The sequence below is a fragment of the Gymnoscopelus braueri genome, assembly GCF_963280865.1.
Source record: "Gymnoscopelus braueri genome assembly, chromosome: 13".
NCBI lineage: Eukaryota > Metazoa > Chordata > Actinopteri > Myctophiformes > Myctophidae > Gymnoscopelus > Gymnoscopelus braueri.
Window position 1 is genome coordinate 7,891,453 of NC_137615.1, and position 27,384 is coordinate 7,918,836.

The window sequence follows — 27,384 nt, forward strand, 5'->3', positions numbered from 1 at the left end:
TTTTAATTTTTATGTCCAGAAAGATTTGTCACATCACACTTTACAGGCGTAAAGCAGTGGGTGAAAGTATTAAGAGCTTGTTAACACATTGACCGCCAGAGGTTAATCTCATAATGTACTCACCAGTGCCAACGTTTTATTGTTGTTTTTTGTTTTTTTCAGGTCGCCATAGGCCCCGTTAAAATCCTTTAGATTGCGCGATCCACTGTTTGTAAACAACGGGCACATGTCCTGGTGTCTACTCGTCGAGACCGTGTGTCAAACGGAGCCGCCATGTTTGAGTTCTGATCGTTTATGTTAACATGGGAAATGCGAGGATGAAAAACTACATGTTTACAGGGGCTTTTACAGGGGTTTTTGTGTACGACTTAGAATGGAGACAGACGGGAAACAAAAAACGAGATCGCACTTCCGGTCGACATCGGGTGGTGTTACACTGAAAATGGTCCCCCTAGAAAATTGAAAAAAAAAAAAAAAATCGAAAAAAAGGAAAAAGCACCACAGCCCGTAGGCTACGGGATCGGCGCTTAACCGTTGGATTTAACGGCCCGTAGAACTACGGGCCCGGCGGTCAATGTGTTAAGGGATAGCTCACCCCTTTTCTATCGATTAGTCACCCCATGGAGACTTCAATTCATGGATATTCTTTTGTTTTTGTCTCATTCCTAAGCCAATCATTCGATGACCAGCGGACCGGTAGGCAGCGGTTCCGGTAGGAGACACAAAGGAGACTCTTTTTGTCTCCTACGGGAACCGCTGCCGGTCATCAAGTTATTGGCTTAGGAATGCAACAAAAAAAAAACATCCATGAATTCAAGTTTCCATGTGGTGAATAAACGATCATTTTGGGGGTGAACTATCCCTTTAAAAGTAACGGCTTTGGACATACAAGTTTTCAGGACTGCCTATCTTAAAAGTCGAAGCATTGCCTGCATGAAATTGCCCGCATGAAATCAAACCTAACTACACATGAAGATGATTGTGCTCATTGTTTTAGTTTTTTTTCCACATCTTGTTTGTTTGTTTGTGTTCTTGCGTCTGAGACCTCTCATAGTGACTGAAACAAACAGGTATTTATACACATGGGAACATGTGCAAGTCATATGACAATCAACACAGGGATTGGCTGAACTAAAACAAGACACAGGTGGAAATGATAATAATAATAATAATAATCACAGGGCAGGTGAGTCAAGACAGACAACAGTTACAAGAACAATAGGAAACACTAGGACAATACTTCAAAATAACGTACCAGAAAATAAGATACAGAATGATATACAGATCGTGCATGACCAGTTTGAGCAGAGGATAAATCGCTGGGTTTTGTGATGTTCTATTATGGCAGAATCAGCTTTGTGTTGTGAGGCGTTGTGAGCTTGTAGATCTGCTATTTTAACAGAATGTGTGCCGCTTATGACCCAGAATTATGGCCCAGTACGGTCCATAAAAGGTATACCATGGGTTCCAAGTAAATCAAAACAATAGGCTTTCGTTCTTTCTATTTTTGTCTCTCTCTTTCTTTCTATTGGGGTAGCTGTAGTTCAGGGGGTAGATTGTTCATCTGGGAGCTGGAAAGTTCCCGGTTCGATCCCCAGCTTGTGTCGAGGTGTCCTCGAGCAAAACAAACACCAAACCCCTAACTGCTTCCGATGAGCAGGTTTACTCCACCGTCGTTGTGTGAGTGAATGAGCGAGTGTGTGAATGTGTGAATGGGTGAATGTAATGCACATTGTAGAGCGCTTTGGAGAAAAACGTATCCATGGGAGCCAATGGTTCCCGAGCCATGTGTGGCCCATAGGTCAGGTGACTATCTCCTGTTTCCTTCGTATAGTGCGAGGCAGCTTGATGTACACATACATGAGGACAATCACACTGCCAAAACACGCACATTAGCAGTGGTGGAAAGTAACTAAGTACATTTACTTAAGTACTGTACTTAAGTAAAATGTTGAGGTATTTGTACTTTACTTGAGTATTTCCAATTTCCAATACTTTTACTTCTACTCCACTACATTTCAGAGGCAAATATTGTACTTTTACTCCACTACATTTATTTGAAAACTTTAGTTACTAGTTACTTTTCAGATATAAATTATGATATAATGAAACATACCTTAATCAGTTTAACCCTATTTTATACCTAGGCTATTTGAAAATAGCCGATCTACAAGCTCACAACGCGTCGCATCGCGACGCGTTGTGAGCTTGTAGATCTGCTATTTTCAAATATTTAGTACTTTTACTTTTGGTACTTTAAGTACATTTTGATGCCAATACTTTTGTACTTTTACTCAAGTAAATTTTGAATTCTGGACTTTTACTTGTAACAGAGTAGTTTTATATTGCAGTATTGGTACTTTTACTAAAGTAAAGAATTTGAGTACTTTTTCCACCACTGCACATTAGACAGAGCCTTTCTCCACACTGCTGTCCGGGTGTGGAACAGCCCACCAGAGCATGTACTGTAGTTGGTTCCATCACAGACAATGGTCTGGTCAAGCCTTTTAACGCAGAGTCCATATAGTTCATCTCCTGACCGCCCCTCACACTGACTGTTGAGCTGCAGTGAACCGCATGATTGGCCAATGGATACATTATCTGACTTGGCTATTGTTCACAATTGCATTTAATAAAACTAATATAGGAAAAAAGATACAAAGGTACAAGGCTAAAAAAAAACATGGAACTGGCTGACAGAAATAGTCCCCCACCCTTTGTCAAACACGCACGCACGCAAACGCACACACTGACTGACAAGTACCCACTCATCTCTCTGAAAAGTGTGTGAGTGTGTGTGTGTGTGTGTGTGTGTGTGTGTGTGTGTGTGTGTGTGTGTGTGTGTGTGTGTGTCTACAAATTATGAAAGAAAGAAAAACATTTCACTATTTCAAGCAGGAATTGTGAGAAGACAGAAGATGAGTGGCAATGGTAAAACACTCGTTCGTTTTGTAGCTTTGTAGCTAAAGTAGCTATGTGGATGTTTGTAGCAGCTACAAACGATGTCCGTCGCTTTGTATCTTCATGTTGCAGGCTTCCATAGTTCCATAGTAGCCTGTACCATTGTTGCTGCCAGTCTGAACGCAGCATTACCCCTAATCCAGCCCATGATGCCGAGTGCCAAGCAGGGAGGCATTGAGTATCATTTTTATAGCCTTTGGCATGACCTGGCCGGGGGTTGAACCCCGACCTCCTAGTCTCAGGGTGTACAACCATAAGACCACTTGGCTGGTGCTTTGGAGAAAGGGTCTATAAAAATACAGACCTTTGTTTTCTGCCCTGTCTATCTTTCTGTCTCTCTGCCTGTCTATCCCCCCCCCCCCCCCGTCTCTCTCTCAGTGAAGGACATTTCTCTATTGTCACAGAGAAAGACATCAGTGAAGGCAGACAGACGTCTGGAGCAATGGAACGCTACTGTTGATTTATAAATGCATGCCATGCTGGGTTTAATAATAATAATAATAATAATGAATTGCATTTTTATAGCGCTTTTCCAAGTGCTCAAAGCGCTTTACAATGGTTCATTCATTCATACAGGTGGGGGACATTGGGAGGTGGAGCGGCGAACAGTCGACGCCAGCGTCCCCACTTTTCCCACATTCACACACCAATGGTGGCAAGCGGGCGCCGACCGAATCATTGGAGGCAATGTAGGGTTCAGTGTCTTGCCCAGGGACACTTCGACATGTGGTCAGGAGGAGCCGGGATTCGAACCGCCGACCCACGGATCATTGGACGACCTGCTCTACCTCCTGAGCCACAGCCGCCTACAAATCAGTTTGATCCCAGCTGTTTAATTAACACAAACTGTCTACTGTCTGTGATTGACTGATGGTATCACATAGTTTAATAAGTAGCCTGGAACAGCTCTCTCTCTCTCTCTCTCTCTCTCTCTCTCTCTCTCTCTCTCTCTCTCTCTCTTTCTCTCTAATGTGTCTTACTATCTTTCCATCTCATCCACCTCACCCCCCCACCCCCCGCTCTTCTTTCATTTCCTTCAACGCTGTCAACTCCTGAGTATCGACTTCGTTTACCCTGTTCTGTACAAACCAACCCGTATGGGTCCGTTTTGTACAGTGTCACGGTTAAATTAACACTGAGAGGATTTGACTCCATTGCCCCCCAGCCCCTTTTAGTCAGTATTCAGACATTATCTTATTGTTATGAGAGGTGCATCAGACTATTAGGGCTGGGCAACTAACCACAAATACATAGAAAGCAATATTTAAAAGCAATCACCGACTCAAGAAGCACATGTTTTATTCTTTGTGTCGATTCAAAGAAAGACTATTGTTCATAATCGACAAAATTAAATAGTCTGATTAACGATTACACCCTGTATTATACTTCCTTAATGGTGGCGCACACAGAAATAATGACAGCGACAGTCCACGTGCACACGCACATGCACGTGCAAACGCAGGTGCACGTGCTCGTGCGCAGTGCGCACCCTCCCAGCCCCAGGCAGTCGGCTGATAAGTGCCACCCATAAATCACCAGGTTGGAGGGCTCCGCTCATAATCAGGTTCCCAAAACAGACGCAATATTCCTTTATTACACTCACACACACACGCACGCGCACGCACACGCACACGCACATGCAGACGCACACGTGCACGCGCACACGCACACGCACACGCACACGCACACACACACACACACACACACACACACACACACACACACACACACACACAGAGAGAGAGGCTGTCAGACCCATTTGCGCAGGAGGGGGGACAGGCAGGGGCGTCAGACAGACTGTGTGTGTGTGTGTGTGTGTGTGTGTGTGTGTGTGTGTGTGTGTGTGTGTGTGTGTGTGTGTGTGTGTGTGTGTGTGTGTGTGTGTGTGTGTGTGTGTGTGTGCGTGTGTGTATGTGTGTATGTGTGTGTTTGTGTGAGTGTGTGTGTGTGTGTGTGTATGCGTGTGCGTACGTGCGAATCAGAATCAGCTTTATTGTCACATCACAGGTTTACAGAAGTAGAAAAGTGGGTGAAATTATTTTTCGTGCATAGTTCGTGTGGGGGTTGTCTTGCCTTGGGCATTTCTTGAAAAGTAGAACAAATAGCCGATCTACAAGCTCACAACATGTACTTTGTCATACAGCCTCACACAAAAGGAGGAAAAATGTACGATCTACAAAGACGCGTTGTTTTTGTTGTCACTAAAGTGATAGTGGTTACGTCTGTCTGTAACCAATGAAAAGACTGCATTGGAACACAGGTTCTTTTTCCCATTCTTTGAAAAGTAATGGTTTTGGACATCCTACTGTTACAAGGTTTCTGCCTAACAGCGATGATATTAAGGCAATAATAAGGCTGGGATCAGAGGGTTAGAACAGAAGCAGAAGCAGGAAGCTCTAGGGGAAAATCATTATGCAGGAGCAGCATATTAAGGCAATAAGGCTGGATCAGGGTGGGTCCGCTTCATGTTCACATGTTCAGAAAGGCCTGGAGGTACCAGTCACCAGTAAACACCCACTTATTTAAACTCAGGACTTTTTTTGTGTTATCCTTTTAGCCCAAGTGTATGACTGCACCTGTACTGATTGCCTTTCTGTCTAATATAGTATTCAATTAACCCATTAAGACCTGAGGTTCGGATTCTACAAAATGTCTTCTAAATCCTAACAGTTTTTTGAAAGAAACGTATGTTGCTATATCAGTGGTTTTCAAACTTTTTCGTCTCAAGGACCCCAAAATGTATATGAATCAGAATCAGAATCAGTTTTATTGTCACATCACAGGTTTACAAGGTAAAAAAGTGGGTGAAATTCTTTTTTGTACATCGTTCCCATCGCAACGTTAGTTTCCATAGAAAGAAGAGGGGGGGGGGAGAAGAAGAGGGTGGGGGGTAAGTGGGAAGGAGATCAAAACAAGAGAGCAACAGAAGGCCAGACAAGTTATCTACATATTTACAAATTACCTGAGATAATAAAAACTAAAAAAAAACTAAACTAATATGTATTTGGCCTCGGACCCCCATTTCAAAATATGTTGTTCCAGGGACCCCCCAGAAGCAAAGATTTGAGTTACAAATGTTCGCTATAAAAATATATATATTCAAAGATTTGCACACATTTTATACCACAACATAAAACAATAAAGGTATACATTTAAAAGTAAAAGGCATATATTAAAACTTTTCTCTTTGTTTGGCACAATCTCTAGAAAAAAAATAATCATTTGGCACGGATCAATGGAACTAAAGTATTATGCATTAAGTTTCTATAGTTAGCAGTATTACAATGAAAACTCACTTTTCAAGGTTTTAACATGTTGTTACTGTAATGTTATATTATCATTAATGTTTTGCCAATTATTTGGGAGCCCACTTGCAATATAATATCCTCATGGCCCACCAACGGGCCGCGGCCCACAGGTTGATAACCAACGCTTTAAATAGTACACAGCCACACATGCGACCGTCTGATTTGATGCTAATTAATTCAATTAATTTATTCGATGCTTCTCATTAAGCACAAGGACCTACTCAACGGACGCAAGTGTGGCTGGCTCTTTAAAAGCTGTGTCATGGGCCATGAGCTGGCCCCCCAAGGGCTCATGGGAAATGAAGTTTTGACAGGTTGATTCTCACTGGTGTAGTCTTTTATTGGGAAGGCTGTAGTTCATTTTAAGTCTTGTATGTATTTGCATATTAAATTCAGACACAAGTGAGCTGTGTATATATATATATATATATATTATCCCAGGCGTTACCAACAGCTCACTGGTGTCTGAATTTAATATGCAAATGATTTCCCAGAGGCTACACAACGATAAATGCTGCACATGCACACACACACACAATATGGGTGGAGGTGGTGAGTGTGTGCGAACGTGTGCTCAGTCACAGCCCTAACAATGGTGAATGAATAACAGGCGTGTGTGTGCGCGTGTGTGTGTGTGTGTGTCCAATCCATTAACACGCTAGCTGCCCTCTTCCCGGTAGACATCATCATATTGTTTAGACTCCCACACAACCACTGCTCTATAGATTATACGCTTAACTTCAACCTCTTTGCGCCTACTCTGTCTGTCTGTCTGTCTGTCTGTCTGTCTCTCTGTCTGTCTCTCTGTCTGTCTGTCTGTCTCTCTGTATCTCTCTGTCTGTCTCACTGTGTCTGTCTGTCTGTCTGTCTGTCTGTCTGTCTGTCTGTCTCTCTGTCTCTCTCTCTCTCTCTCTCTCTCTCCTCTCTCTCTCTCTCTCTCTCTCTCTCTCTCTCTCTCTCTCTCTCTCTCTCTCTCTCTCTCTCTCTCTCTCTCTCTGAGAACCACTGCTGGACAGTTAATGATGAGTTCAATATATGGAGAAGCAAAGCACTCTCTTTCTGCAAGGATTTGAACACGCTGTCGGAGCACGCCGCTATGACCCTGTGAAGGAGAAAGGCTGCTCCCATTCTCCAGTTCATTATGATAGTCCAATATATTAGTCTTTTTATCCTGACACTCATTGTGCCCATTAAGGCCTGAGGTTCCAATTCTATAAAATGTCTTCTAAATCCTAATAGTTTTCTGAAAAACGTATGTTGCTATATCAGTGGTTCTCAAACCTTTGAACCTTTTTACATGTCCATGTAGCAAAGATTTGAGTTACAAATGTTACATTTTTGAGTTACAAATGTTAAAAAATATATATATTTGAAGAGTTGCACACATATCCAAGATTTTCCAAAAATAGCAGATCTACAAGCTCATAGCGCGGCACTCGGTGCCACGCTATGAGCTTGTAGATCTGCTATTTTTTTAACAGCCAAAGAAATAACACAGATGCATTCTCGGATTAAACCCTGAAACAATGAAGAAACTGCTTCAGTAAGCATCCATTGATTTGTACAGCGGCCTGACACAATTATTACATTATTGCCTGTTCACAATTACTTTGAGTAAATCGCTATTATCTTTGCATAACTGTTGGAGTTGTTTCCATTCACCTGTTTAAACATAGCTGGATGAAGCAAACAGAAACGTTATTTCCACACCGTTGTCCACGCTCCTATTTAACCTCTTTCGACCTGGTGTACCTATTTCAGGCATTTAGGGAAAATGTTGTGTTTGTTTTGTTCAAAAATAGCAGATCCATCATATTGATGCCATATACTGTAGACATATGACATCATATTAATGTCATATGGACAATGACATCATATTGATGTCATACAGACATATTACATTATATTGATGACATTCAATCATCAGGGATCTCCATAAAAGGGTCACAGACAGACAGACAGACAGACAGACAGATATACCCTGGACCCCACTATAGGCCCTGTAACTGTCCTTAGCCTGGAGTTTAATACATTAAATATTTTCAGAAGGGGGTCTGCGGCCTTGCCATGAAACAGTGAGAGCCACTGATCCATGTCATCCCCATGCATGTTCTCTGGCCAACAGTTCCCAGTCAGTCATCCGGAATCTGTCTTTTATTAGCCTCGGAAACCCAGGCTTTTTTTTTTTTGTAACAAAAGAAAAAAAGCCTGGGGGAGCCATGCAGGAACGATGGTCTTGGACCTTGTTATCTCCTAACCAATCAGAGTGCAGAGGGGCGTCGCTCTAAATTTGGTGACGTCAGCGTGCTCCGTGCACAGGCCGAGGGGGGGAGGGGAGGGGAGGCGGGGACATAGATTGGTGAAGCAATAGGAAGCCACGCACAAATCCGGGCGGCTGTGTTTGGGTCCGCCCTTCAAGACCATGGATTGAGCTCGTAGCCTCAGGCTAGTCTTTTATAGACTCAAGCCTAGGTAATTTCCTCCTCATCATCATCATCATCATCATCATCCTCCTCCACCTGCTCAACTGACAGTACTTCAGGGACGTAGAACTGCAGCATGTTCTGAATGCCGCTCTTCAAGGTGACGACGGAGCTGGGACAACCGGTACAGGATCCCTGCAGCTTCACTTTTACCACGCCGTCCTCGAAGCCCCGGAACACCACGTCTCCGCCGTCCTCCAGCACCGTGGGCCTGATCCGAGTGTCCAGGAGCTCTTTGATCAGAGAAACCACGTCGTCGTCGTCGTCTGACGGCGCCGCGCCTTCGCGAGGAACGCTTCTTCCCTCCTTGACGACTGGAAGTCCCGTCGCGAAAAAGTCCATGATGGCGGCGAACACGTCGGGTTTGAGGACTTTCCATTCCGCGCTCGCGTCGTCTCTCTTCGTTACGGTGATGAAGTCGGGGCCGAGGAAAACGCCCTTGACTCCGTCGATTCTGAACAGGCGCCTGGCCAGAGGCGAAGCCGAGGCGTCGCGGGCTGCCGCAAAATCCATCGTCCCCGATTCCAGGACCGTGCATCCGGGCAGAAACTTCAGGCTGTTCGGATTGGGCGTGTCCCGGGTCTGAATGAACATGGTCCTCGCAGAGATGAGGGAGAAGGGAGTCTGTGGACGTCTCTCTGCGACTCGGGCGTTCTGTGGAGACCGGTGCGATCCGCTCCCCACGAGACGACGGGAACATCGGATTGCGTCCGACGATAGCAGCGCTGAAATGCCCAACAGCCTCCAGAGCTGCCTGCACGTCGCCATCTTTGTTAGGTCCCTTGTTCTTGTTCACCCAAGCCTTTATATATTTGTCTCACGCATCACACGGACGTGCGATCGATGACGTCAACGAGCGCGGCGGACGACACTTCCGACGACGACGACTTGGCGACCGCCGACGGCGTAGCTCACCGGTTCTCAACATGGACTCTCAAGGGTCTGTAACTCTGAGTGTGTACAACTGGAACCAAATGGACCCTTACAGGTCAATTTAGTTCAACCCTCAGAGTTAAATGAACACTGGTTTTACAGTGTAGATCGGGGTCCCAGAGATTAAAAAAAACTGTATCAAGGGGGGTGCGTGGTCTAGTCTAATGCATGTGAAACTGGGGTTCCTCGAAATTCAAAAGGCAGAGAATTATTACTGACCATGCACACTCTGGTGGTTTCATAGCTTTTGTCGCTGCGAGCAGTGGTGGAAAGTAACTAAGTACATTTACTCAAGTACTGTACTTAAGTACAATTTTGAGGTATTTGTACTTTACTTGAGTATTTCCAATTTCCAATACTTTTACTTCTACTCCACTACATCTCAGAGGCAAATATTGTACTTTTACTCCACTACAATTATTTGAAAACTTTAGTTACTAGTTACTTTTCAGATATAAATTATGATATCACAAAACATACATTAACCACTTTAGCCCTATTTTATACCTGTAGGCTATTTGAAAATAGCAGATCTACAAGCTCACAACGCGTCGCACCGCGACGCGTTGTGAGCTTGTAGATCGGCTATTTTCAAATATTTAGTACTTTTACTTTTGGTACTTTAAGTACATTTTGATGCCAATACTTTTGTACTTTTACTCAAGTAACATTTTGAACACAGGCCTTTTACTTGTAACAGAGTAGTTTTATATTGTGGTATTGCTACTTTTACTTAAGTAAAATATCTGAGTACTTTTTCCACCACTGGCTGCGAGTGTGAACGCAGCATAAGACAACATGCGTATTGACTGACTGACTGACTGACTGACTGACTGACTGACTGACTGACTGAATGACTGACTGATTGAATACTTTATTAGTCAAAGCTGTAAACAGCACGGAAGTATGGGATAAATGGATAACACTAAAAGGTCCTGGGGACCTGTTTTCATTGTAGTCCTTGTGGGATTTGTGTGGTCAGAACTCCAAATTTAGGCACGGTTTCGGTCCCATTGACTTTCATTGTAATACTAATTACTGTTATGTTACTCTTTTTTTTGTGTGTGAGAACAAATAATTGGGGTTCCACGTAATAGCTCAGTGGTTCTCAACCTTTTCAGGCCGTGACCCCCCAAAATAATCTATGTGAACTGGGGACCCCCCAACCTGACAAGCACTTGGAATGTAGGAGTTGAGGCATTACATTTGGTTTGACTCGGTTCAACAGATAAATATTGTGAAGCCGATCTACAAGCAACGTTGTGAGCTTGTAGATTGGCTATTTTCACAATTCTTGCCTCTTATATTATTTGACCATTTGGCCAATGTTTGGCCAGTTTTTATAGTATTGTTTGTTTTGTTGATGACTTTTGATGCAGTAATGTTACATTTATTTTTGTAGGTATTACAAAGGTCTTAAAAGTCCTTAAATTGTCATTTAACTGTCATCTGGGGATCCCCCCCAAAATCATTCTGGGACCCCCTGGGGATTCTGACCCACAGGTTGAGAACCACTGTTATAGCTTATAGTGGCAGATGTGCACGAGACATCTGGCGTTGATCGGTCCAGTGGGTACTATGGAGGGAGAGACATCTGTCTGTCTGTCTGTCTGTCTGTCTGTCTGCGTGTCTGTCTGTCTGTTCCTCAATAGTCTCACACGGTGTAAAAATTGACAATTTCAGATATTTGACCTGAGAAGAAAGTTGGTGCTGATCTGTCCAGTGGCGTGCAAGATTATCTCCACACACACAGACAACACAGACAAACACAAAAGGAGACATATCCATTTTGGCTTACTATTATCAGATCGCATATTGAGGGTATATTATGTTGGGTGCATTTATTTTGTTGAAGGGACTGTTCCTATGCATCATACATACATACATACATACATTTTTCTTTCTTTTTTTGTGAACCTGCCTCTGTTAAATACACAGACTAAACTGTTCCACATTCTTTATCTTATTATTTTGAAAATATCAGATCTACAAGCTAACAACGTGTCACACAATGATGCGTTGTCAGCTTATATATCTGCTATAAAGCATTGCTTATTATAATAAGCAGCATTGAAGCTGGTTTGCGGTTTGGACAAGGATTGTCGCGTTCAGCAAGATTCAGCGGATGGTTCCTGCGCATGCACATACGCTTTAGTGTATGTGTATGCACATACATACAAACATACACACACACAGTCGCACACACACGCACAGTCGCACACACACACACACACACACACACACACACACACACACACTCTAATAACATGATGCAGTGAGCCCCGGAGGTCCGCAGTGGGGTCCCCCCCCCATTCTGGGGAGACATCAAATGACGATCACACAGCTCAGTGCACACACACACACACGCACGCACGCACACACACACACACACACACACACACACACACACACACACACACACACACACACACACACACACACACACACAGGAGGGCTTAATTTCCGTCTGGGGGGAAACACACACACATGGCGGTGTGATTAAAAATGCATTAGAGCCTTGGATTTATACGTCTCCATCAAACGGCGTCGCGTTGCTGAAAATAGCAGATCGACAGGCTCACAATCAGGCTCACAATCCCATCCTATTGGGACCAAACATTCCCTCAGTAAAATGAAGGTAAATGACTTCAAGGTCATAGTCGATGACACAATCATCACTAGCAAAGAAGAGATTACCTATTTGTGATGTATTCTTGACAAATACCTGTCAGGTGAAAGCATGGCAACAAAGGTGGTCAAAGGAGTAAACCAGAGAACCAGATTTATGGGCAGATTTCCTCTTTTGTCAACCCTCAGGCCCTCAGGACCCTCTCAGGGGCCCTGATTCAGCCCCTTTTTGACTATGCTAGCTCCTCTTGGTACTCCAACACCTCAGTGTCACTGCAGACTAAGCTTCAAACCTCCCAAAACAAACTGATCCGACTACTTCTCGGACTGGGGCCCATGACCCACCTCTCTCCCACTCACTTTGCCAGCCTAGGCTGGCTCAGGGTGGAAGACAGGGTTAAACAACTAAAAATGGGTCTGGTCTTCAAAATTGTAAATGCAGATTTGCCTGAAATGCCCCCTATACCCGCATATCTGTATAAATACCTCGAAAAAGTTAGTGACACCCACAGCCACGAAACTAGAGGGAGCGTAACAACAATCTGGTACCACCCACCCATAAAACAAACATGGGAAAATTCTCCTTCTATAGCACAGCCACCAAGGAATGGAATAGTCTAACCCCATCCCTCAAAAAATGCAGTTCGCTGGGCTCATTCAAAACAGCCCTAAAAACTCATCTTTCTGGAGGCCGAAAGAGGAGCTAGTACCAGTTTCCCTGTAGACAGACGACCCCCCCCCCCTCCTCTTTTTTGTACATATTTTGTATTTCCTCATGCATTTTTTGTATATAATCGTTATTTTTCCATGCTTCACCCCCCCACCCCCTTTTTTTGTACATTTATTTTTTATTTTTATTTTTTCATGCTTCTTTTTTTTGTACATAGTTGTATTTTTTCTGTATTATCTGTATTTTCATGTTGATTTTTGAACTGTTTGGTTGCTACTATATATGTCTATGAAATTAATTCAAGGACCCCAACGGAAACAAGTCCGCAAGGACTTTTTTGGCCGGACCTTTTAGACAAAAGCATTATAAATGTAACTGTGTTGTTTTACATTCTTTTGGCTAATAAAAATTTCAATCATTCAATCAATCAATCAATTTCAATCAAACAACGCAGTGCATTTGCGCCATGTTGTGAGCTTGTACATCGGCTATTTTCCGGTGCTGTGCTGTGTATCTGCACATATGGTCATTATGCCCTATTCACACATTCATACATGTTTCTCCTTTGTTGTGTTGTGTTGATGTCGCCGTTGCTGCTATAGAAACTCTTCACCAGGCTTTTTTTTTGGTAATTCAAATTATATATATATATTTATATTTTTTCAAAAGGGTACAGAATGTAACTCTGGTACAATGTAGCATATAAAACAACATTTGAATACTGCCAGACAGTCCATAAAATAAAAGCACAGTTTAGCAATCCCAATAAAAAAATGTGTTACATAAAATACATCTCATATTTGTCTGAGGATATGAAGTAGAGCTCTGACGTTTTATCAGATTCTATCTTTTCGTTCATTTAAGGTTTATATAGATCCCACACCTGTCCCATGTCTCTTTCATTTTTCCATCAATTTCCACCAGGCTTCCTCTTATCTTATCTTAGATTGCGTTATTGTCATGTTGAGAGATTGCCCATGTATTTTATCATAGCTTTCATTGTCTCCACCAGCCAGGCCGGATGGCCAAAGGCCAGAGACTATATGTTTTCACTCATATCATATGTGTGTGTGCGTGTGCGTGTGTGCCAGAAATGTTTCAATGCAATGACCCCCATGAATTTACAAATACAGATGCAAATACACCAGATGTCATTGTGATTGACGAGGACAGCAGAGAGGTCTTCCTATTGGAAGTTGGCTGTACTTTCGACTGAAGTTTAGAGATGATGAGATGAGATATACTTTATTAATCTCCGAAGGGAAATTGAGGCGTTACAGCAGCATAATGTGATAAAATAAATTATCTACAAGACAAACAGATACATATCAGACTCACAGAAGGACATAATCACACAGACCAGGGCCGACACGGAACCATATGCGTTGAGGGAGAGAGTTCTTATGCATCATGCAGTCTGATGGTAGTTGGCCATGAAAGAGAGTCTGTAGGCCTACCGCTCTGTATGCATAATTATTCGGTCATCAATATGTCTGTGGCAAATGTTTTATTTTTTTACATAACATTATAATGTTCTTATTTTGATCATAAAACACAATTACTCAATGTCAGTCTCCAGGTTTTCCTCAGAATATGTATGACTCTGATTTACTATGACACTATGGAAAATTAGCAGTCCACTAGGACAGTGTCTCTCAAACCTTTTGATTTTTTAACTCTGAGAGTGTACAAATGGAACCAAATGTACACTCTCAAGACTTACAGACCTGTAAAGGTCTGTAACACATTATGAGGTTGTCCAAGTGCAAAGCAAAGCAGCTTGCAAAATACTGCTCAATCTCCTGCATTATATAGGCAGTCACTCTATGTGGAAGACTGTATCCATAATGTTCCCGGTGTTTATAACATGGCAGATGGAAGTGTATGTTCGCTGTGAATGTGTCCAGAAGTCCATTTGCACAAAATAAAACAAACATTGGATGCGCTCAGATGAGATTAAAAGCCAAAGAAAATGTTTGGGGGAAGGAAGCCTGGCAGGGAGGGTATTATTTGTCACTGCACGGCACACTCACTCGTATATGCTGGGGCGGCACCTGTCATAGGCTTTTATTGGGCATACTTTTGACCCCCCTTTGATAAAAAATAAAGTCAGGAGGATAATTACTATGGCATTAAAAAAAAAAAAAAAAATTCCCCCAACTATTCGACTAGTACCAACAGAGTCGACTAGTGGTTATACTAGTCGACTAGTCGACTAGCCTAGTACCCAGGCTAATGGGTACCTAGAGTGTCATTGGCTGGGGCTTTCATCACTTGACTCCTTGAGACCATAAGCCTTAAAGCTTTTACCTGAATGCATCCGATCACAGACATACCACTCCTCTCTGAGGCTTATTACTGGTGACAACTAAATGACAATACTCATCACTGTGTCCTGTATGATAAGGTGGGCTGGTCTTCTCTGACTGAGAGAGAGGAACAGCTCCTTCTTACCTCCGGGCTATGGTCGATGCTTACACCCCTGCCCGACCACTTAGGTCTGCCTGGTTGCCTCGTCGCTCAGTGGTTCTTCTGGCCGATACACACGGTCACAGCTTTTTCTGTTCTGGCCCCACAGTGGTGGAATGAACTCCCCACTGATGTCACGACAGCAGAGTCACTGCCCATCTTTCGCCGCAGGCTGAAAACCCACCTCTTCAGGAAACACTACCCTTCCTCTTCGCCTGGCCTACTTGTTGTTAACTAGTTGTACAAACTCTTGATATATATGTTTTATTGTTTTATTGGATCATCTTGTTTATTCGATACACTTATTTGTTTTAGCTCTTGACCATTTGATTTAGCTATTTGTGTCATCTGTTTAAGAAAGTAGGTAGCTGATACATTGCACTTTTACCTTAGAGCTAGGTATACTCTTGGTTGTTGCTTGTTTTAGAAGAAAATGCACTTCAGACTTCTGGTGATGAGTATAGTTTCGTTCCCTACCTAACCTATGTTGAATGCACTTATTGTAAGTTGCTTTGGATAAAAGCGTCTGCTAAATGACTGTAATGTAATGAGACACAATAATCATAGGTACTGTTAGGATTTAAAGTTCATACTGGAGCCACAAACCACCAGGAAACATAGGTTGCAATCAAATATCCAGTTTATTTTAGCCAGATATGATGAATAGGGTTGACATTGGGTTTCATGATGATGCCATGGTTCTAAACAAAGACACAAAGAAACAAATTATAATATCATGCCAGATAAAATATCAAACATAAATATGGCCTTTAAATCATATTATACATCAAGGTATTGTATATCATCAAAATAATAATAGGCCAAATATTTACTTCATAATATTAAACATCTAAATATCTATATAACTCAAGTTCTTCAATTCTTCAATATAATCATATAATCCACATCACTAGAAGTAAAACACTGGAACTTACATTATACCAGGTTTAACAGACGCATGGGACATGGGTCCCATGCGTCCCATATAACACCAGAACATGGGCAACACACAGCAAACACACAGGCTGGCCGCATGTGTTTGGAAACAAAGGACAAGGGGAGAATGGGAATCCAGTCCTGCTTTTATAGTGGGAGGAAGTGAGGTCACCACCACAGGTACCAGTCTGAATTCCATTGTGGTGTCTCCTTGTGGAGCGGAGGGGAAATGAACCTTGCAGTTTCTGACAGGTACCTCTTCATTTATACAAAGCCTTGGTTGGAAAATTACCACCATTATATAACAGAAACATATAACATCCATGTTATATCAGAACCCTATAGCCATATTTTAACTGGCTCTAGCGAATGGCTAGTCCTTCAGGTTCCTCGCGCCAAATCTGAACTGGGAAAGACTTGCTTTCAGCATTGGTGCACCTGGTTCTTGGAACCGATTGCAACAAGATCTTAAACTAAATACCCTATAGCATTTATTGGCCATTTTAGGAATTTACTTAATAACCGTTCATGACCTGTATGCAACTGTTTTAACTGATTGCTGTCCACATACAGTCGTGTCCTTCTTTGTTGTTTGTATGTTATTTCTATGTGTAATCTCGGCATCATTGTAAATTGATTGAAACCTTTATTTATTCTCGAAAAGAGCATTGAGGTTTACCCTCATTTGCAATGCTGTCGAGATGACATACACAAAAATCAACAATTAAGACATATACAGATATAAAACACAAAAACAACAAAATAAAACCATGACAGAAAATGTGTTAAATTGTCCATAGGATATTGTGAATAGGTTCTACCTCAATGATCGCTCAGATCATTTTAAATAAAGATTGAATGAATGAATGAATAAAAAAGATATCTAATGCTTCTAACGCCACAATAAAACTCTCAGCGCCCCGTGGCTCAGGAGGTACCGCCGTCATCTAGGAATCTGAAAGTCCCCCCTGAAAGTCCCCCCTAAATGCAAATGTCATGTATGTGCAAATCAATGTACAAAAATACTGCACAGGAGTGGGGACTAAATGATTATTGCACACACACATACACACACACACACACACACACACACACACACACACACACACACACACACACACACACACACACACACACACACACACACACACACACACACACACACACACACACACACACACACACGCACCCGTACACTCACCCTAACACACTCTCACTCCCAAAACAACCTATAGGGGCTTTTTTGGGACAATCGTGACAAAACGTCAACATGTGGGGGGTCCCCAGGGGGTCATGTGACAGCATCCCGGTCACTCCCGCACTCCAGGAGTATATATGTGACGTTTTCAAACACAAGACGTAAAAGGGTGACAGCTCTGCTAAAGCTCAGTTAAAACGAAGGCGCGCGTGCCGTCTAAAGCGGACTTCACCTTGCACAGTGGTTGAAACTAGTTCATTGATGTTGTCCATTTCTGTGTGTGCGTGTGCGTGTGCGTGTGCGTGTGCGTGTGCGTGTGCGTGTGCGTGTGCGTGCTACAGGCATCAACCAGGGAAGCTGTTACAGGATCAATCATTTCCCTGATGACAACGACTATGACACAGACAGCTCTGAATACCTGCTGCGTAAGTACTGTCTGTCTGTCTGTCTGTCTGTCTGTCTGTCTGTCTGTCTGTCTGTCTGTCTGACTCTCTCTCTCTCTCTCTCTCTCTCTCTCTCTCTCTCTCTCTCTCTCTCTCTCTCTCTCTCTCTCTCTCTCTCTCTCTCTCTCTCTCTCTCTCTCTCTCTGTCTCTCCAGGTATAGTGCGTGCCTCCAGTGTGTTCCCCATCCTCAGCACGGTGCTGTTGATGCTGGGGGGTGTGTGTGTGGGGGTGGGCCGCGTCTACAACAAACGCAACAACATCCTCCTCACCGCCGGCATCCTCTTTGTAGCTGCCGGTGAGTCTAACTCACACACACACACACACACACACACACACACACACACACACGCACACGCACACACGCACGCACACACACACACACACACACACACACACACACACACACACACACACACACACACACACACGCACACGCAATTGTATTACAGTTTCGGATGCCGATTTTATGAATGGCGTTTTACATTTATTTTGCCAATTTTTAACCCTGCCCTCAAGCCAAAAGATTCGATCTACAAGCTCACAATGTGGTGTGTTGTGAGCTTGTAGATCGGTTATTTTTTGCTGCATACCAGTGCTTAATTACGTATAAATTAGGCATACTGTGACTCCAACCCCAACTCCTAAACCTAACCTCTTATGTCTAATCCTAACGCTACAACCTAAATCTTATTCTAACCCTAACCCGAGCCGTACTGAGGTTTTAACCATTAAACAATTTATCATTATCACATTCCATTTATCTTGTGAGGACCAGGAAACTGTCCTCACGATGTCTATTTCTCAATTTCTATACTTGTGGGGACATTAATGGCCCTCACTAACACAGAGTGAGAATGTGTTGCCCCTCACACGTATAGCAATACAAATTACACATAGACTGAAAGTTTTGGTTCTGAAGTTTCCGCCAACAGTTCAGAGAGAGTTTCTGGTTGGTGAAAGACAGCTCGCTCTGTGTGTGTGTGTGTGTGTGTGTGTGTGTGTGTGTGTGTGTGTGTGTGTGTGTGTGTGTGTGTGTGTGTGTGTGTTGGTGAAAGACAGCTCGCTGTGACACCACCGCGGTGCAAAAATACTTTCCCCACAAATCGTGCCTCCTCCTCCTCCTCCTCCTCCTCCTCCTCCTCCTCCTCCTCCCCACATTTGGATGCACCCTCCGTGACACGGCTGCCACCGTGAGAGAGAGAGAGAGAGAGAGAGAGAGAGAGAGAGAGAGAGAGAGAGAGAGAGAGAGAGAGAGAGAGAGATGCAGTGAGACAGAGAGAGAGGCAGAGAGATGCAGTGAGACAGAGAGAGAGAGACAGAGAGATGCAGTGAGACAGAGAGAGATGCAGTGAGACAGAGAGATGCAGTGAGACAGAGAGATGCAGTGAGACAGAGAGAGAGAGAGACAGAGAGATGCAGTGAGACAGAGAGAGAGAGACAGAGAGAGAGAGACAGAGAGATGCAGTGAGACAGAGAGAGAGAGATGCAGTGAGACAGAGAGATGCAGTGAGACACAGAGAGAGAGACAGAGAGAGAGAGACAGAGAGATACAGTGAGACAGACAGAGAGAGAGACAGAGAGAGAGACAGAGAGATGCAGTGAGACAGAGAGAGAGATGCAGTGAGACAGAGAGAGAGATGCAGTGAGACAGAGAGATGCAGTGAGACAGAGAGATGCAGTGAGACAGAGAGACAGACAGAGAGATGCAGTGAGACAGAGAGACAGACAGAGAGATGCAGTGAGACAGAGAGACAGGCAGAGAGATGCAGTGAGACTAGCCTCGGCTTGTAGATCTGCTATGTTCACTCTTTTTGAAAATCTATTATCTTAACAAAATAGATTATTTTGTATAATAATTGTAACACTTTTACAATTAGTAATATGAATTGTTGCACCCCTGTAGATTATTCTATAGTTACGGGTTCTGGCTCTTGTCATTAAGAGACACTATAGAGACACATGTCCTGTAATCATTGTCACATGAACACTGTCACACAAAGACCAGGGCTCCTATTTGTTCATAACTACATATTATTTGGGCGACTGTATGTTTTGGGTTGAAAGCCGTTGCCATGCACCTCTCACAGAAAACATATTGTGGGAATTAAACAGAACTAAGCTGGTTACAACTTGTCTTTCTGATTGCCATTTATTTATGTATGTTTATTTATTACAATAAAATACAATAACAAAAACGACACGCTTAAATAAAATATTTATTTTTAGATTCTCTTAAACTAATTTATACTACTCAACTGTAGGATAGTATACATTCAACAGGTTATTATATTACTGCAAAATAGCATTTGTTCTCAAAAGTGTTCAGAACAAATGCAGGGTGTTGAGTCAACAACCTGTAATATAAGGCTTAAATAAAAGAAAAACCCAAACGACCCACATAAGTAACCCATAGGAAAGCAATTAACCTACCAACATTACCATGATGTAAATGTGCAAACCCTACACCACGAATGTAATGAGTGCTCCGTGACACTGGTGACCTTTCCCTGGGTCATTTACCTAGCAGCAGCCTCACTCTGTCATCATTGATTGATTTTATTTTGACAGTTCACTCTTAAAAAAAGCCTACAGCTCTGCTGAGAAAGCCCAAAACAACAGCATCGTACATTTAAACAAAAAGTCACTCCACTCGCGCATTAGTCTCGCCTCAGAGCGAGGAGGTTCAGATTAGATGCGATTCCGGAGGAATCGGGCTGCTTGTACTGTCAGCCACGTTCCAATGCTCGCTCCTCCTGCATGTCATGTTGTATATTAGACGCTGTGTTTGTCATATACTGTATGAGCTCATTGGGCTGCATGATTGTATAAAGATCAAGTCAACCCATTACTGAATGTGTTGCTTCAGTAGCTTTTGATCACCGTTATGCATATATAGGGGCACTTTCACTCTCAGACCGTTCAACACGGACATGCACAGGCATGTGTTATGATTACTCCTTAGGATATGAGCAGATCAAAGTTTTGTCGGCTCTAAAACATCCCTTTGAAGTCCACAACACGGCACGGCTTTAAGACCCCATCTCCCAGACAGTGCAGTCATGGTTTCCATCCACATAACACAGGGAGACGGTCCATCCAATAACAAAACCAGATAGTCAGTCAGCACTTCTGGCGAGGGGACGAGAACAGCCTGGAGTGAACACCGGTTGTACACTCGCTGTTTGACGCAGCAAGCGGCTTAGAGAGCTCACTCTCTCCCTGGTCTCGGCTCCTCCAAGAGCAAATTACCATTTGGGACACACACAACACGAGTGAGCAGAGATTTGGGTGTTGGAATTTGGCTTTTGCATTGAAACTCGCTGCTTAATCAGAACTTCCGTTGTAGAAACTATCAGAACGGTAATTGGTGGTGTAGGACTCCAAAAATCTGGCTCAGAACCCCAAAATATGGCATCAGTCGGGGCTGTACAAATGTCATTCTCTCGTTCATTCTCTGTCCGTCCGTTTCCCTCCAGGTCTGAGCAACATCATCGGCATCATCGTCTACATCTCCAGCAACGCTGGCGACCCCAACGACAAGCGCGACGACGACAAGAAGTACACCTACTCCTACGGCTGGTCCTTCTACTTCGGCGCGCTCTCCTTCATCGTGGCCGAGACCGTGGCCGTGCTGGCCGTCAACATCTACATCGAGAAGAACAAGGAGTTCCGCTGGCGCGCGCGCCGCGAGTTCATCCGCTCGCTCTCCTCCTCCTCGCCGTACTCGCGGATGCCGAGCTTCCGCTACCGCCGGCGGACCGCGTCGCGCTCTAGCTCCCACTCAACGGAGGCGGCGTCCGGGCCGGGCTCGCCGTCAAAGGGCGGGGCGCCGTCCTCTGGCGGCGGCGGGCCGCTCGGCGAGCTGTCCATGTATGCCATGGCGAGGGACAGCATGACGGAGAACGCGTACAGCCCCGAGCACGAGGCAGCCGAGTTCCTCCAGGTGCGCAGCTGCTTCGCCAACGACCTGAAGGACGGGGCAAATCGGAGGACCACGCCCGTGTGAGCGAGCAACCCGCCCAGCGCTCGATTATTGGCTGGATTGAAGGGGAGGGCGGAGCGTCTCTCTTGCAGACGGAGCCGATTGTTGGGACCGTTTGCGGTCTTGGCGGTTCTGTCGTGGAAGCCAACCAAACCGCGGAGTACTGACGTGGGTGTTTTTCTTTTAATGTCAGTGGTTCTCAAAGTGGGGTCTGGGGACCCCCGTGGGTCCTTGAGGGGGTTCCAGGTGTTCCCCAGCAAAATGTTGATAGTTGCGAACTAAATGGACCCTTGCCGCATGTAACTCTGAGAGTGTGCACAGTTAAATAACAGTTAAATTACAGTGTAAAAAATCCTATTGAATGGGGGTCCGTGCCTAATGCATATCAAACTGGGGGTCCATTACAGTGTTTGGGAACCACTGTCTTTACCACCTTGCTTTTATAGAGCGGCGAAGCAAAGTGGAGTTGCTGTTGTCTGTGTTGTAGAGCCTGACCAATGCTTGATTTTCGGATCTGATGCAGATCACGATTTAGGACAGTCCTAGACCACCCATTACTGATGTTTTGACACATTAGGTCAAAACGTCCAAAATAGATTTATTTGAAAAGCTTAGCCTATGTACAAGCTACTATTTTGCTCTGATATTATTGATACAAATCTAAATCTAAAACATTAGAAAACATTAGAACATTCTAACTTATAATAGAAAAATAGCGACGTCAGGTTGAAATCGGGACGCATCGGCTGCACAATTGCAGATGCCGTCTTCGTCAAAATAGTCCAATTAATGGCCGATATATCGTTATTATCGCTACGCCGGTCTGGCTTCACTGTGTTTATAGTTCAAATGCAGTGTCCAACATCAGTGCTATGTTTCAAAAGTGTTGAAAGGCTAAACATTGTAGTGTTGGGGGTTCACAAGCCATTATAGCGATCACAACACCTTGGGGAAACTTCAGTGTCAGCTCTTTAATTAATTAATGTGCCAATCAACAGTATTCTACCTGTACATGATGAAACAAAGGTGCTAAATGACATGTTTCCTTCGATATCAATCAGTGTCCCATCTGTGTGTGTGTGTGTGTGTGTGTGTGCGCGCGCGTGCGTGCGTGCGTGCGTGCGTGCGTGCGTGCGTGCGTGCGTGCGTGCGTGTGTGTGTGCAGTTGTTATCCTGTGTGGAGTCATCCTTCAGTTGTTTGTTGAGAGTGTCTTTGCCTTAGAAAAGAAAGTGATTTCTGAGTGCAGCGGTTGCGTGAAAAATCAGTTTACCTTCAGTTGCCGATGTTTACGTACTGGTTGGTTTTCCTGTGAGCATGACAGACGACAACAGGGACCCTCCTCAGAACTGTCTGTCAGAATGATTCAAGGTCTTTGAATTGCTTTCAAATTTCGAAATATTTTTACTTTAATTCCACTCATAAGAGAGCGGCTGAGGGATGTGTGTTCACAAATCTGTACATGCTAGCCAGCACTCCGAAGTCCTTCTGGTACTTTTAACGCGTTTCGGCGTCAAGCAGACACGGACGTGTTTCGGCGCCAAGCCTCCTCAGCGTGTATGATACATGATACACGCTGAGGAAGGCTTGACGCCAAAATGCGTCCGTGTATGCTGTCCGTGCCTCTGTGAAATAAACAGTGGTGGAAAGTAACTAAGTACATTTACTTAAGTACTGTACTTAAGTACAATTTTGAGGTATTTGTACTTTACTTGAGTATTTCCAAATTCCAATACTTTTACTTCTACTCCACTACATCTCAGAGGAAAATATTGTACTTTTACTCCACTACATTTACTTGAAAACTTGAGTTACTAGTTACTTTTCAGATATAAACTATGATATAATGAAACATACATTAACCACTTTAGCCCTATTTTATACATAGGCAATTTGAAAATAGCCGATCTACAAGCTCACAACGCGTCGCGATGCGACGCGTTGTGAGCTTGTAGATCTGCTATTTTCAAATATTTAGTACTTTTACTTTTGGTACTTTAAGTACATTTTGATGCCAATACTTTTGTACTTTTACTCAAGTACATTTTTAATTCTGGACTTTTACTTGTAACAGAGTATTTTTATATTGCAGTATTGATACTTTTACTTAAGTAAAGAATTTGAGTACTTTTTCCATGACTGGAAATAAAAGTGCCAGAAGGACTTCGGAGTGCTGGCTATTAATTTCATATTGGGAATGTTGGTGAGCCGTGCACCTGGCAAATTGTATGATACAGACTGAGTGTGCTCGTTTTGTTCCTACTACTAATCTGTACAGGCATAGTTTTTTCCCCCCATTTCCTCAAAAGTAACAGTTTTGGAAATACAAGGTTGCCTTCATCCTGGAGGTGAGACAGACAGACAGACAGACAGACAGACAGACAGACAGACAGACAGACAGACAGACAGACAGACAGACAGACAGACAAAATAAGGGGGTGTCCACGAACTGTCACAAAGCCAGAGGTCAGACACGTTCCACTGGCTCTGAACACATGCTGACAGCACCCCACGCACACGCACACACACACACACACACACACACACACACACACACACACACACACACACACACACACACACACACACACACACACACTGTCGCACGGATAGAGAATGAGAGAGAGCCTGTCTGTCTGCCTGCCTGCCTTTTTCTACTCCTGTGTTGAACAGACAGACAGACAGACGCAGAGGGAGCTGTCTTTCTGTCTCAGTCCGTCTGTCCCTGAGGGACCTCTTAAGGCCAGACGTGTGTGTGTGTGTGTGTGTGTGTGTGTGTGTGTGTGTGTGTGTGTGTGTGTGTGTGTGTGTGTGTGTGTGTGTGTGTGTGTGTCGTGTGCGCGTGTGCCTATTATAATTTCCTTTCGTTTCTCTCAGGAAATAACTGTGCTAGGGCGAGTCAAAACTTTCCGTGGCGGGTTGAACCATTCCGTGGCGGATCGAACCATTCTACCATGTTGCTTTTATAGTGGTGCAGAGAAATGGGGCCGATGATTAAAGGAGCACTTCACCCATTTTCAACCTTAACCTTCATATAATTGTTCCTCACTAATACTCATTATAATATGGCACCATTTCTGTCTACTCACTCTGTGTGTCATCGGTGGGCTGTGGACAGTTCAGAAACCTGCCTACCAGTGACATCATCGATGGGGATTCCAAGCTAATAGAACGTACAGCCTTTCTCTTCCTGGAAAGTTAGCATGCTGAAACAGAAGCCATTGTTCTTGCATTAATACAACAACATTTAAGTTTGAAATCACCAAACCTGCTTACTGATGATGTCACTGGTAGGTGTTTTTATTTTTTTGGTAGGTTTATGAACTGTCCACAGCCCTCCTCTGAGAGTGATTAGACCTTCTTTTCTTTTTTTTACCAGATTATAATGTGAGGACCAATTCTATGAAGATAAGGTTGAAAATGAACTGGTCCTTTAAAGACAAACCCCTCGTATTTATTCACTTAAAGCCACTTGACAATTTAGAAAAATGCTTGAAAATGACCAATTCCACCTGACGTGCCCAAGAATAGAGACCCTTGAAGGTTGAAAGGGGAAAACAGAATTTGTGTTTTGGACATTCGTTTGAGGCAGTCGGCTGGGTTTCTGATCACATTTAGGGACAGTGGTTCTCAGCCTTTTCTGGATCAGGGTCCACTTTAAAATCTGGAAAGCGTTTGCGGGCCCACCCATCTTGTAACCAGTTGTGTCTAGCCTTGGAAAGAAAGTTTCGACGCAGTTGAGAATTACGTAATTTCTGTCGAGCGCCGCGTAAAGAAGTATAACTTTTCCTTTATTTGCCCGAATATACACTTTCCTGTGAGCGTGCCGGAGGCAACAGGGACTCTTCTCAGAACTGTCTTTCAGAATTATTCAAGGTCTTTGAAAAACGCTGTCAAATTAGTATTTTGGACATACAGTATTTTCAGTGTTCGCTGCCGTGTTAACTCTTTCACTGCCAGAGTACATACATTAATAAACTAACCCACTGCCAGCGATCTTCGTGTTTTATAACATTTTCAACTGGTCACAGACATTTTTTATCCAATATGATCTATCGTTGGACCATGTGTAAACACAAAAAAATTATCCATGGCCGTCCCCCAGAGGAACAAATGTTCACCCGCGAGGTGCCTTTCCATGTCGCAGGCGTGCTGAAAACAGCATCTTCCTTCAAAAATGCACGTCTTTCCCACCTCCCCGACTGGCCACAGAACATTTATATACGTTATGATCACTTATCAGACCGTTGGTAAACACAAAGCGGATCACTGTTCGTTGTCCAGAGAAAAAAATATATAACCGGCACTGTGTTGTTAGAGCACGTTGAAACTATGGAGTCTTGCCGAATCCAGGGCAAAACAAGGCAACTTAACCGTCTCCAGGAAACCACTAAACAGGAAGTGGACGGCGGCGTAAATCTTCGGATGACGTTATTTCCGTATCCGTGTGAGTTAAGAGTGAAAGTGATCACTCGGGTCGACAGAGAACAGCGCAATCTTTTATAAAACAATTCAATGTCAATGAAAGCCAGCCTTGGCAGAATCGGAACGGGATTTTTAGAGCATGTTTATTTGAATGATCAATCAAATCAAATCAATCAATCAATCAATCAATCAATCAATTGATTGCGACCGGCTCGGATCAATGGAACTAACAGTATAATTTAATTTAACAATGTAGCCGTACCACAATTAAAATTAATTTTCGAGGTTTTAAAGAAAAAAATACAATGCCTTCTTTTTTTAAAATATTTTTTTAATATTGATGTTATTATCAATAAAATCATATTGTTTTGCCATTAATTGTTTGGGGGCCCAGTTGCAAAATCATCCCGGCCTACCAGTGGACCACCGGACCATAGGTTGGGAACCACTGATTTAGGGCTATTCAACTTGTCTGTAGATTCTCTGTCGTACAGACTTCATAACCAGGGCAGCCAGTGTAAGAAAAAGCCATCTATAGGAAACCCTCACCAGTGTAGATTTTATACCATTATGTCATAATACTGTATTAAAAAAATATACCCAAATGTGTTTGATTTAATGGTAAAAGTTGTATATAGATATAGGGGGAAAGAATCCTTGTGCAGTAAGTGATATTTTTCAGTTAAAACAACACATTTATTGTTAAAAAGCTATACATTCTGACAGTAATCACTGCTGTAGAGTGTTTGTTCAGTAACAGGGGTCTGCCTGTCTCTCCAACTCTTTTAGTAAACAGAAAATACATTTAGGTGGGTAACACATTTCAGCTCATTGTTTAAATCACTTGCAATTTCACGTCGCTATCCTGTATACTGAGTTCTCCCTCCTGATTGGATGAATATGGTATCCTGACCTGAACATTTATTTTCTCCTCTCTAAAGTGCCAGAG

General features: G+C 43.4%; 2 protein-coding genes across 2 annotated transcripts in view; one reads left to right on the forward strand and one right to left on the reverse strand.

Moving 5' to 3' along the window:
• Positions 1-22,036, forward strand: part of LOC308097904 (voltage-dependent calcium channel gamma-4 subunit-like) — a gene marked incomplete at both ends in the record, with an annotated part of 40,045 nt that extends 18,009 nt beyond the window's left edge. Inside the window, 3 exons of the mRNA XM_080446027.1 lie at positions 17,928-18,011; positions 18,185-18,325; positions 21,507-22,036. Coding sequence (XP_080302153.1) covers positions 17,928-18,011; positions 18,185-18,325; positions 21,507-22,036 — 755 coding nt within the window. The remainder of the gene's footprint in view (positions 1-17,927; positions 18,012-18,184; positions 18,326-21,506) is intronic.
• Positions 8,738-9,520, reverse strand: LOC308098582 (NFU1 iron-sulfur cluster scaffold homolog, mitochondrial-like; the record flags this gene model as incomplete). Its single annotated transcript, XM_080446992.1, has 1 exon — positions 8,738-9,520. One exon carries the CDS (start codon positions 9,518-9,520, stop codon positions 8,738-8,740), a length of 783 nt encoding a protein of 260 aa, XP_080303118.1.
• Positions 22,037-27,384: the final 5,348 nt, after the last annotated feature.